The sequence below is a fragment of the Nesoenas mayeri genome (genome assembly GCF_963082525.1).
Source record: "Nesoenas mayeri genome assembly, chromosome: 24".
Lineage (NCBI taxonomy): Eukaryota > Metazoa > Chordata > Aves > Columbiformes > Columbidae > Nesoenas > Nesoenas mayeri.
In genome coordinates, this window is record NC_137546.1 from 7,131,949 (window position 1) to 7,144,453 (window position 12,505).

At 49.8% G+C, this 12,505-nt stretch overlaps 1 protein-coding gene across 1 annotated transcript in view; it reads left to right on the forward strand.

Annotated features, from left to right (window-relative positions):
* EPHB2 (EPH receptor B2) overlaps positions 1-10,714 on the forward strand; it is a gene marked incomplete at both ends in the record, with an annotated part of 141,769 nt that extends 131,055 nt beyond the window's left edge. The window contains 4 exons of the mRNA XM_080358691.1: positions 2,045-2,194; positions 6,004-6,197; positions 6,850-7,005; positions 10,606-10,714. Of these exons, the coding sequence (XP_080214817.1) occupies positions 2,045-2,194; positions 6,004-6,197; positions 6,850-7,005; positions 10,606-10,714 (609 nt within the window). The remainder of the gene's footprint in view (positions 1-2,044; positions 2,195-6,003; positions 6,198-6,849; positions 7,006-10,605) is intronic.
* Positions 10,715-12,505: the final 1,791 nt, after the last annotated feature.

The following is a 12,505-nucleotide window of genomic DNA, read 5'->3' on the forward strand; positions in this document are numbered from 1 at the left end:
GTGCTGGACTCACCGGCCCTGGAGGTGTTTAAACTGAGATTGGCCATGGCACTGAGTGCCATGATCTAGTCAATGGGCTGGAGTTGGACCAAGGGTTGGACTGGATGATCTCCGAGGTCTTTTCCAACCCAGTCCATTCTGGGATTCTGTGAAATAATCCTTCCCAGATCTTTCAAAGTGGCCACAATGAGGTGTCTGCCATAGCTTTTAGTGAACTGTAACAGTAGGCGAATACCCAACAAACACCTAAAAATGTGCACTTCTATTCTCATCTGAACTTGTGTAACGTCAGACAACAGCGTCATACACAGTCATCCCATGACTTTTAGAAACACTGGCAACGTTTGTTTTTGACAACGTGATCCTTACATCCAGTTAACTTTCCCTTTGTTAAGCTAAATACATGGAAGCTTCTGGTGTTTACTGCTGTTTCCTGTTCTTGTTCTTGTGCCTGTAGCTTTCCTCTCTGTCATCTCTCATTTATTCTTCTTGATCTGCAGGTACAGTAGCAGGACATGTATTATCTATAACCACAGAATATGTGCACCCACGATACCAGAGTGCCAGAAGTAACGTTATCTTTCCCTTCAAAATGCATCATCCTCAAATGTCCCGAGATGCATGAGCATTTTTTATTATAATTAACTAATAATTATTATTCCCACAAGGAAACCCCAAGTATATCCAGTCTGTGATTTCTACTTTAGGACTTCTTTTTTAGTAATTTTTAAAATCTACTGCTTGTCAGGAGCTCTGTGAAGAGTGTGCTTGATGGAGATAACTTCATGTTTGGTATAGAATGCTTGGTCCTCCATCTCTTGTGGAAAACAAAGTATTTCTTCAGAGGTTTGTGGCAGTGAGATTAATGAACATTGTTTTGTCACTAAATAAACTACCACATCTTACTAAAGGTCTCCTAGGACTTAATGGGACTCAGCCCCTGTACATGCTAGAATAATGAAAACAAGATAATGTTCCTTAATCTTCTCACAGCCACAAAACCTAGACATTTTTGCGTATTTTCCAGCACAGGGGAAGATTTTCCCTTCAGAAGGTCCCTTGAGTTGTGAATGGCTCAAGTCCAAAGACCCTGGTGGAAATTCAGGAGGCTGCAAGGGCTGGAGCAGAACCACGTGTCCCTGTGGCCCCGTGGTGCATCACTCCCGTGGGAGTGGACAGTCCTGATATCTCCAGAGCTGCTGTTGCCCAGCAACATGGAGACCCCAGTGCCCACTCAGTCCATCCCATTTCCCCCAGTGACCAAGCATGCCATACTAAAGAGGATGTTCACTCCTCCTGCCTCCAGAAATGGACAGGATCCAAAACTGCTGGATCACATATGTATCAATGAACAGACTGACACATGATGCATTCTGCTCCAGAGGATGATGTATCACCGCCTTCAGAGAGCCTAGAGATGTAGAAAGCTGAAGAGACTGGTGTTCTAATTCCTTGTATTCTGCTCTGGAGGTAGCTAGGTGACAGCAAAAGGGTGGAGGGAGATTCAGAGGGGATTAGTTTGGATTTTTCTGTGTTCATAGCCATTAATCTTTCTACAGAAGATCCTACCAGCACAATGGGCATTTTGTCATGCTGAAGACTGCGATGGCAGGAGGCAGGTGGGAGGAGCTGGGCTTGGTTAGTATGATGAAGAGATGAGGGAACATCTACAAGTGATCTGTGGTACTTGAAGGGCAGTTACAAAGAAGACAGAGCCAAACTCTTTGCAGTGGTACCAATGATGTAACAAGAGGCAACAGAAAAAATCATGGCTTGGGAGGTTCGAGATGAATAACAGGAAAATCTTCCCCAGGAGGGTTGTGCAGCCCTGGGAAAGGTCACCAAATTGGGGGAATCATCATCCTCGAGGGCTTCCCACACTTGACTAGGCAAACCACAGCCACCCTGATCTAACAACAGGGATATTCCTGCGGTCCTTTCCTGCTGGATTTTATCAGCGCATTGGAGGCAGATGTTTCGGACACTCATCTTGGTCAGTTCCCCTTACTCTTTCAGTTACCGTCCCCTTTGTGTTTTCCTGCAGGGTGGGAAGATCCCGATACGGTGGACGGCACCTGAGGCAATTCAGTACCGAAAATTCACATCAGCCAGCGACGTGTGGAGCTACGGAATAGTCATGTGGGAGGTGATGTCGTATGGCGAGCGACCTTACTGGGATATGACCAATCAAGATGTGAGTTGTTAAGAAAAAAAGAGCAGAAACACTGAAATTGGGAGCATGACTACAGCCAGACCCAACCTGTGGCATGTCCAGAGCCTTCTCTGTCATGGGAGATGTGTCCAATGTCAGCCTCTTTGGAAGAAGTAATGGGGATAACTTTGGCTTTTGTTCTGGTCACATTTTGTTGCTGTGGCAGAGGTTGAGGACTGTCCAACACCCGCTGCAGTAGGACAGGGTTAATGTGTGCACCCTCGGGGGTGGTAGACAGATGTCCATGTGGAGAGGGAGCAGGTGGGTGGGAAATGAAATGCTGCCACTGACCCGAGAGCTCCTGGAGCAGCCGGCAGCTCTTCTTCTGCAGGAGACCACAGATTTAGTGAAGGTCTGTTACAGAGTCACAGGATGGTTTGGGTTGGAAGGGCCCTTTAAACCCATCTAGTCCCCCCTGCCATGGTCAAGGACATCTTCCACTAGATGGTCCTTAAATCTCCCATGGCAAACTTGGACTGTGGTGTATAAGAAGCCAAGCAACTTACAGCTAGAAACCAAAACCGCAAGGTATTTCAGAACATGCTTAATTTTAAATATAATACTTTGCATCTCTAATTCACGTGGAACTGTTACTTTCAGTCCTTGTTCCCTGAGACCCAGGCAGTTTGTGTGAGCCCTTTCCTCCACCTGAGGATGACCTGTGTCTGCAGTCTCCTTTCAGCACAGCAGTGCCATTCTCCTTGCTGCTCTTCACCTGATTACCTGGGTGACCAAAGACCATCTGTCCAGCGGCAATGAGCGCCATGCAGAGTGCTACACCTGCACCTGTGTGTCCAGAAGACTCCTCTGGTGTGGGGCTCCTTCTTCATGCAGTCTTTGCCTTGTGAACCCTCTGAATCTAACACCAAGGTCCTGGGTACACCCTTTGTGTGCAGAAGGCCTGTCCTCCCACCCTGCTGCAGGCATGGGTCTTGCAAACCTGCATGTTGAGCATCTGCCTGGCTTCCAGCTTGTTTCAGAGCTGTCCTGGGCAGCCCGTTGGAAGCGCTCAGACTGCCACCTTCACCTCCATCATCCCGTGGGGCCCACAAAACACCCTGCCTTACAGGGAGAGTGAGAGCCAAGTGAGTCCTGCAACTCCTCCTGCCGCAATGGAAAATCGGACCTTTATCAAGTCAATATAACTCCATTCATGCCATGCCAGATTTTTCCAGAGTGGGACAATTTCTTCCCTAGTGCCTGGTGGGGAATTTGTTCAAGTGAGTCCTCAACGCCTGGAGCAGACGGATGATATCTTAGCCTCCTTCGCTGTTCATGGCCTTGCCACAGCCCCTAGCATACCAGAAAAGTCTTTGCATCAATTGTTTGAGCCAAAAGGGAAGAGGTTAGGGGTATGTCCTTCTTGGAAAAGACAATTTCCTTCCTGTTAAGGCTTCATTATCACCTGCAGTTTCAAGCATTTCCTGCAGGCAGGTGTCACTGCCCTCGTCCCTGCCTTGGCATCGCTCTGTACGCACAGCCTTCTGCTGTCCCCCTCCCTTGTCCTCCTCTCCCAGGCCTCTTCCCTCAGTGGTTTCTCCTGCCGCAGCCCCTGTGCTGCCGCAGCACCGGTTCCTCTGGCAGGGACGGCACAGCCCCGTCTGCTGCGTGCTGCCTGTCCCCAGCCTCTTCTTCCCCCTCTTCTGCCACAGGACATTGCACCCCGGGAGCTGTCACTACTTAATTACAGTTGATCTTCCCTGTGATTGAGAACATGGTATTAATATTCGCTGCAGATTAGCCTCCTGACCCTGGGGTGTGAGCGCCTGGGGAGGCTGCGGGAAGGGGAGATGGATCGTGCAGCCTGTGCCCCCTCGCGGGACGTGTCTGCTGGCAGCGAGCGGGCAGCTTGTCGGGAAACGGTTTCATCCATGCTGTAGACGAGTTCTTGATGCTTGTGATGACCCTCCCCAGCCCTGCTCGCCCCGTGCTTCCCCTCCCTTCTGTCTCAGATAGACCTGCCGTCCGGCGGGCTGGGAGAGGGGACATGTCTCCTCCTGGGGGAGTCCCTGGAGGGGTACCAAGAGCTGCACAAAGCACAGCAGCGATGGCTCAGCTCAGACCTTCCCAGGCCCAGTGGGCTCTATCATGTCCAGCCGGGGGCAGAGGGGAGGGAGGGCTCAGACATCCTGCAGCAGCAGTGCCAGCCCTGTCTGTCTGGGATCAGCCTGCCCAGCACCTTGGCTGTGCGCACCAGTGTCTGGAGCACCCTCCCAATCAATTCTCTCCCACAGTCCATCGTAAACCCTGCCAGATGCCCACCTCACACCCCGGACTGCTTGTCATGGATCTGCCACCCGCCCTCCCTTGGAGCAGCAGCCTCCTGCCACCGCCGCACCTCAGTGTCACCTTTCCACCAACCTTCCCTGCTGTTCTCCCGGTCCCAACTGCAGTAATGTCGATTTTGTCTATGCAGCCTTCCTGCTCAACAATATATTCACCACGCTGCTGTATGGGTATGGCTAGTCCTTCCCCAGGAGGGTGATACAGCCCTGGGGTGGCCCAGCAGGCAGATTTCTGTCCTTGGAAGTACGCAGGACACGGTGAGAACAGCCAGAGACATTGAGGTCCTTCCTCTGGACCACTGAGGGAGGGTTCTATCAACCTCCCTCCCCTTTTTTATCATCTCTGTGGAGAGCTGGTCATTTCCAAATGCTGCCCCTGATTTCTCTTACTGCAGTTCTGGTTTTTATCCTCAGCCATGTTTTTTGTTGCCATGCACAAGTCTGTTTCTAGTGTCCAAGGCTTCTTCTGCTCACCCCTCAGTGCCCGTGCTGTGAATATGACCAGAGGATGTGTAAGGAGAAGCCTGTCAGTGCCTCTGTCGGAGGAACATACGTCTCTGTAGGAAGCTGTGCAGTTCCATCCCCCTTGATTGCCCAGGGAAGGATGGAGGGCTACAGGTGCAGAGTGACAGGGAGACTGAGTTCCCCTTGAAGAAGATCCTCTAGCCCTTGTGATGTGCTGCTTCCATGGAACACTCCAAGATCAGGCATTTTCCCACGTCATTTGGTGCAGTAAGGAGAGACCAAAGTCAGCAGCCAAAGCCTTCCTGCGTTGGCCCACAGATCTGCAGTGGGACTTGGGCAAGCTGTAGCCAAGTTCTCCTGTGCCTGACTCTTCTGACCAAGATATTGGTCCTCCCCACTGTGAGCTTCAGTTTGCATGTACACAGGACTGTGGGCAGATCCAGCTCTTACTGCTGGCTCAGCACACCCAGCCCTGTCCCCTGGCATGACACTGTCACCTGGAAGGGCTGGGTTGTTGGCAGGAGTAGAAAGCACAACTGGAGGAAGGAAAGCACAGAGGGAGGTTCCCCCACCTGTAACTCATGAGCAGACCCGTCACTGGATGGGGATGTTCTCCTCCCCGTGAGCGGCTGGGCTGGGCTGTGTGCCTGTCTGAAAACACGAACCCTTCTCTCTGACTCACCTTTCTCAAGCCTGGAGCTGCAGGCTCACACATCCTTGTCAAGGTAGCAGGGATGGTCTCTTTTCCCAGATTAGGAGACTGATGGGCACAGCTCATCACAAGCAGTCAGCGAGGCTGCGTGTCGGCTGAGCATCACCTTAGAGGAGGACAACATGACATGCAGAGGGCTGGAAGCTACGGAGTCGTGTTTAGCTGCAAGAATAGGGGGCTGAGATGATGGGCAGCAGTAGGTGCAGGCACAGCAGCATCTTTGTGGAATGGCTGGCCGTGCCAGCCGCTCTCAGGATCCAAGAACAGGAACATTATGAGTTGAATAGGTTTCATTGCCGCTGTATTGTTCTCTTTTTCTCCTCTTGCAGGTAATAAATGCTATTGAGCAGGACTATCGGCTGCCACCACCTATGGATTGTCCAAATGCCCTTCACCAACTAATGCTTGACTGTTGGCAGAAGGATCGAAACCACAGACCCAAATTTGGGCAAATTGTCAACACCTTAGATAAAATGATCCGAAATCCTAACAGCCTGAAAGCCATGGCACCTCTCTCCTCTGGGTATGTATCTCTGTCTTCCTCTTGTCCTTTGGTATCTGTTTGCAGATCTGCTGTCCTCTGTGTCCTGGTGGGCATCTCTCTAGGAGAGCTATTTTAGAGGCAGCTTGGCCTGCATTGTTTGTTCCTTTATATGAAGGCCAATAAAAGATGTAAAGGTCACTCTGATCTCTCTCCTTGAACAGGTTAGGTCTGGTGTATGCAGACAGCTCATTGAGTTGGGCAGTGTCCTTGTGCACAGGTAGAGCAGTATCTTGGTTTCATGTACGCAACTGGCCGGCTGGATGTCGTTGTTTGGTAGTTGGCATTATGATGTTTCCCTGGACTGGATGGGGATACACCGGCTCGTGGGAAGTGCTGGCCCCATTATGAGGATGTACTTTCTCCCCTTGTGCACCTGGGATTTTAGAGCTGTATCCTATCACCTTTGATGTGTCCTACCTCTCCTGTACAGACTGACCCAGAAGGACTTCTCTGATGCTCTACACAGTCATTCCCTCAGTTGAACAGAGCAGTTTCTGGGTGGTACTTCTTAATAGGGTGTGGTGCAGGCACTGTGAATGGTGCTGCTCCGGGTCCCTCCAGCTGATGGAGGGTGAGAAGTACGTGTGCGTGCTGCTGTCTGTTCTGCTCATTGCCCATTTCTGTGTTGCAGGATGAACCTCCCCCTTCTCGACCGCACAATCCCGGATTACACCAGCTTCAACACTGTGGATGAATGGCTGGATGCCATCAAGATGAGCCAGTACAAGGAGAGCTTTGCCAGTGCTGGCTTCACCACCTTTGACGTAGTGTCTCAGATGACTGTAGAGTAAGTTCCCAGGCTTCTAGTCCCAAAGCACAAGGAGAAGTTTCAGTAGTTTAACAACAGTTGGTTGTTATTGAATTAGTTTTCATTTTCACGTGATGTAGTTTTACTTTTACAGAATGTGTTGCTTGGTGGACTCATTTTGGTCCCTTCAGTTTCTGCAGAGCTCTCAGTTCTGCAGGCTCTTTCTTGTCTCCAGACTGTGCATCTGTCTGTCGGTCCATAGCTGCAAAATTCATTTCCACACTATTATGCTGCGTGTCCCCACTGTGAAAACCAAAACCCCCATACGGGTCTCCAGAACCCCAGCATGGAACAAAAGGAGATTTCAGGCCAGCATCAGGCAGTTCTCCATCCACTCGAGAGTGCTTTTAGACTCTGCAGTCCCTTGGATGTCTGGCTTGTTGGTGATGGAGACAAGCAGACTGCAAACAAATTTGTGTCTGAGAAAGGCCTCTGGAAGTCCAGATGGTTTCAAGTTTGTTCTGAATTGTCCTGCGCCCGCTACAAACGGCCCTCAGTGACAAAACCTCAGCAAGTTCTTCAGAGAAAGCAAGCAGCTGAAATCCATTCAGGGGGTTTTTCTGAATCCCTTGGGACTGGCTGGGCTTTGATGCCTCGGTGGAAGGCTTGTGGTTGGTTGCAGTTGGCTTTAGAAACCCTGCCTAAGAAAGCACCAAGCATTGAAGCCGTCTGTAAGTGCTACAACATCTCTGTGCCTGGTAACCGGGATTTGGTGCTTAATTCCAGACTTTTAAATCTACCAATGAATCAGAATCTGTTCACGCAAACAGCCAAACTGACCTTTTCTGGCTTTTTGTTCTTATTTGCTGCCAGGAAAATCACATGGTAATTCTGACTGACTGTATCTGTGGTACAACCCCAAGGCCCTGGAGATGGTTGTGGCACACTATGGGCTGTGTTCGTACAATAGGAGGAGTGTCCATAAAATCTGAAGGACAGGGAAGAAGAACTTTGACGAGTCTGGGACATCACACCCGCACCACAGCCCAGCCTTGCCTGGGTTGTGTCGTATATAACAGCAAACAGTCCAGACTGCAGTCTGTTTTTTCACAGACATGCTCAGTGCCCCTAAATGCCGCTGCTCCCGGTCCATTACCAGGTCCCACACAATATGCCCCGTGTTCCTCTCCAGGTGCCTTCATCACAATCACAAGGGTGTCCTCAGCTCATGTCCACACTGGTTTTGACAAACCTCCCTTTCACATTTCTCACCTGCTTGACTGATCATAATAATAGAGAGAACGATTCTCCAAGCTCTTTTTCCTTTGGAAGTCACAAAACAGTTTGGGTTGCAGTGCCCTTCTCAGCCCCCCAGTGCCCCCCCTGCCAAGAGCAGGGACATCTTCACCAGCTCAGGGTGCTCAGGGCCCCATCCAGCCTGGCCTGAGATGTCTCCAGGGATGGTTCATCCACCACCTCTCTGGCCAACCTGGGCCAGGCTCTCACCACCCTCAGGGCCAACAATTCCTTCCTCATGTCCAGCCTGAATCTCCCTCCTTTAGTTTAAAACCATCACCCCTTGTCCTGTCACAAAAAGACTAAAAACTCTGTCCCCATCTTTCTTATTGGTCCCTTTTAAGTATGAAAAGGCCACACTAAGGTCTCCCCAGAGCTTCTCTTCCCCATCCGAACACCCCAGCTCTCTCACCTGTCCCCCAGCAGAGCTGTTCCAGCCTCGGGTCATTCCTGTGGCTCCTCTGGCCCCTCTCCAGCAGCTCCATGTGTGTCTGTGCTGAGGACGCAGAGCTGGACCAGCACTGCAGGGGGTCTCACCAGAGCAGAGCAGAGGGGCAGGATCCCCCAAACCTGCTGCCCACGGGGCTGGGGATGCAGCCCAGGGCACCATTGGCTTCTGGGCTGTGAGCGCACATGGCCGGGTTGTTTCCATCGCTCATCCCCAGAACCCCCAAGTCCTTCTCCGCAGGGCTGCTCTCCGTCCCTCCATCCCTCCATCCCCAGCCTGGATTGATACACCACCTTCTAATGTTTGCTGACCTTTGCCGAAGCAGATAATCATGTAAGTGGAGCTGAACTGCCATGAGACAGTTTTCTTCAAATTTTCTTAGCCAGCAAAGTGTAAATGTTTATTAATACTGCTTCAGTTCACCGAATCCACGTGTTTTCAGCACTGACCTACTTGAAGGGTTTCTCACTGATTTGTCTGCAGGCTGGGACACCTGGGCTGCCAAAGGATCTATGTCCAGGGCAGAAAGCTTAGGAAGCACAGGGCTCTGCAGAGCCACAGACTTAATCTGGTTTACAGACGTGAGTGAAGACGTCAGGCTTTGTTCCTAATCAGAACAAAAGCAAAAGACCAAGTGCCAAACTCATCCAGGGGGAAGCTCCCTGGCTCAGCACAGGTAGCTGTGGCAGAGGACGGAATGGAAGCCCTTCAGCAAGAAAAGCAACCACTGTGAGGGACCCCGTCCTGGTGCCAGAGCTGCGTGGTGTGTTAGCGCATTCCCAGCTGCTTTGCTGAGCACACGTCTGGGCAGCAGCAGAGCTGTGGCTTGGGTTCACCAGTCTCAGAGGACATCGGTGTGAAGCTGTTCAGGGTGCTCTCCAGTCAGTTGCCTATGGCATACCCCATGACCACCTTTCCTTCTTCGTGCTCCTTTGTGTGAACAAAGAGACAAGCTCTAAAGCAAATCTTCTGACTCATGTGCCAGTCGTGCTAGAGGGTTTTTTCCCACCTTTCCTTTGATCTCTTTTTTACCCTTTGTCCATTGACTTTCACTCTAAAACAGAAGAGGGTTTTGCCATGCTTCCTCTTTTAAGTCTGCTCCTGACACTCAAGGAAGGAGAAAAGGCAACTGAAAATCCTCATGAATTCCACCCATTCCCTGATCAGAAGAATTCATGACTGAGATTTATCCACCAAGAGGGAGCCGAGTAGCAAACTCAGCTGGAGTGATCAGAGATAGAAACAATGCAGAGTCACAGTCATGCTCTTGGCATGACCTTTACTTTTCCCAGGTGCCTAATACCTATACAAAATAGAAGCAGTGCGAAAAATAGATTGCTGTAATTTAGCAAAGAGGATAACTAGCAAAAGTTTATCGCTTCATGGCATCATCAGATCAAAGTAGAAGTAGCAAGAACAGCCATCATCTACACCGAGATTCACGCTGCTGAGGGTGTAGCACACGCTGTTCCTGGGTCTCCAGGGGTGAAAAAAATGGGTTACTGTGTCACGAAATGAGAAGGAGGATCCAAACATGTATAGAAAAAAACCCCAAGTGATACAAGGCTGGAAAACCTAAGGCAAATCCCTATGTGAGCAGTGAGCAGAGCCTGTGGTATTTGGTTTCACACTCTCAATTGAGGCTTCCAGCGCTCTGGGGACATTGCAGGTAGGTAGCAAATGAAAAGACGGGGAGGATAAGCCAGGAAGAGTCAAAGAGGAAGACAGAGGTTTCACCGGGTTTGCATGCATTTGTTGCGTTTATGGAATAAATCTGTGGAGACTTCAGCTCCCCACACACCGCGCTCCAGCGGGACGGTCGTACATGGGCTTGTTCTGCTGTGAGAAAATGCCTCCTGATATTCATCTGATGTTTGTTTCTTTTCCTCCCAAAGGGACATTCTGCGAGTTGGGGTCACTTTAGCAGGACACCAGAAGAAAATTCTGAACAGTATCCAGGTGATGAGAGCACAGATGAACCAAATTCAGTCTGTGGAGGTTTGATAGCTACGTGTCCTCCTGCTCCTCTTCCTTGAGGCCCTGCTCCCCTCTGCCCCTGTATGTCTGAGCTCCAGTTCCTGCGTATTCTGCATGGACCAGAGACAGGCAGCTGCTCTGAGGATCACGGCAACAGGAAGAAACACCCTGTCATCCAAAATGAGACGTTGCCAAGAGCTTCTAGAATTTAAGCAATGGAAAAAGGGAACAAAAAAAGACAGCTATTTTGAAACAAACAGACAAACAAACAAAAAACTCTATGAAATATTTTTAAATAATAATAAAGCAATTACATTCTTGAAAAAGGCTCCAAGACCAATGGGAGTCTCCAAAGGGAGAGAAAAGAGCAGCTTCATCTGTTTCCTCTTGCACAAGGCTGCTGCAGCCGGGCCCGGTCACCTCTGGAGCAACGAGACTTTTTCAAGAAGATGAACGCAAAGGAAGGTCAGGAGAAGCACTTCTCCTTGTGCCACGGGGCAGTGGCTCTGGGAACGGGCTGCAGCCAGCAGCCCCTCCTGAAAACCCCTGTTAGCAAATCGAAGGGGAGAGAGAGCTGAAGCTCTTTGGTGCTGTGGAACCAAGTGCATCTCAGAAATCGATGGACTTCTTCAAAAGATGAAGACTTTTTTAAAAAAAACAAAAACAAAAACAAATACAAATAAACTGAGACTAGAAGAGGCTGTTTCCAACAAATGAGAAGGAATCTGTAATGCTTTGGGGGGTGGGGATGGGGAAAACCAATCCTTTTTACATCTCTTATTTTCTCTTGTCATGGAACAGTTTTGTGAGAGACAGTTTCCTAAGGGTCCGTCCATCTACCCTCCAATGGCATCATTGTCTCATACATATCATATGCACAAGACTTTTAGTGATGTCCTCACTAGATGCCAATGATCTTTTCCCGGAAGACTTCCCAAGTACAGTATGTAGTAGTTTTTGATTACAAATGCTGACGTGTACCTTTATTTTTCGGTTGTCATTGTTGGGAGATTTGTCCTTTTATCTTGTTTTGTTAAGACCAGTTTGTGAGTTTGGGGTTGGAAATTTTTGGTTGGTTGGGGTTTTTTTTTTTTTTGATGAAAAAGAAATTACATCTCCAAGCATCATATCATCCAAGAACTTAAAACCCTTCCCTGCGGAAGGAAAAATTGCAGCTTATTGACAATATGCCAGGAGAAAAATGTTTTTATATGCACATTTCCTCCCGTTTGCTTGTTTGTTGTTTTGCGGTTTGTCGTGGCCTGGCAGACGTTTCTGACCGTTGGGTTTGCAGTTGCTTGCCAAGATGAAATGACCATCCGCTCAATTCAGGGCCGCTGGTGCAGGGGCGAGCGGCATCACGGAGGGTTTGGGAAGGGGGGGGTGGTTTGTGTTGAGGAGGGAAAGACAGGAGGGTGATGAGTTGTGGGAGGGAGCAATGACTCCACAGCTGGATGTCAGAGCGTTTTGGAAACATCTGGCTGCTTAGGGAGGTGTCAGGTTGGTGCACGTACCACAGGGAGGCAGTTGAGCCCGGGCCTCCAAGAGGAGCTCGTGGTGTTTGGAGTCTGATCGGGTGAGCTGCCAGGGTGAGGATGGTTCACCACACTGTGCAGATGTGCTCTGGGGCCTTTGGGCACCCACTTCCTTCATTAGGTGATGTGCCGGGGGCTCTGAAATGGCTTCAGTCTCGGTCACCACGAGAAGACCCTGCAACAGCAAAGGCAAAAAGCTCTGATCTGGTAGCTCAGGTTCTGGAGGCAAAATTCTGTGGTTGGAGCCAAATGGTCAGTCAGTGGATTTACAAATAATGGAAAT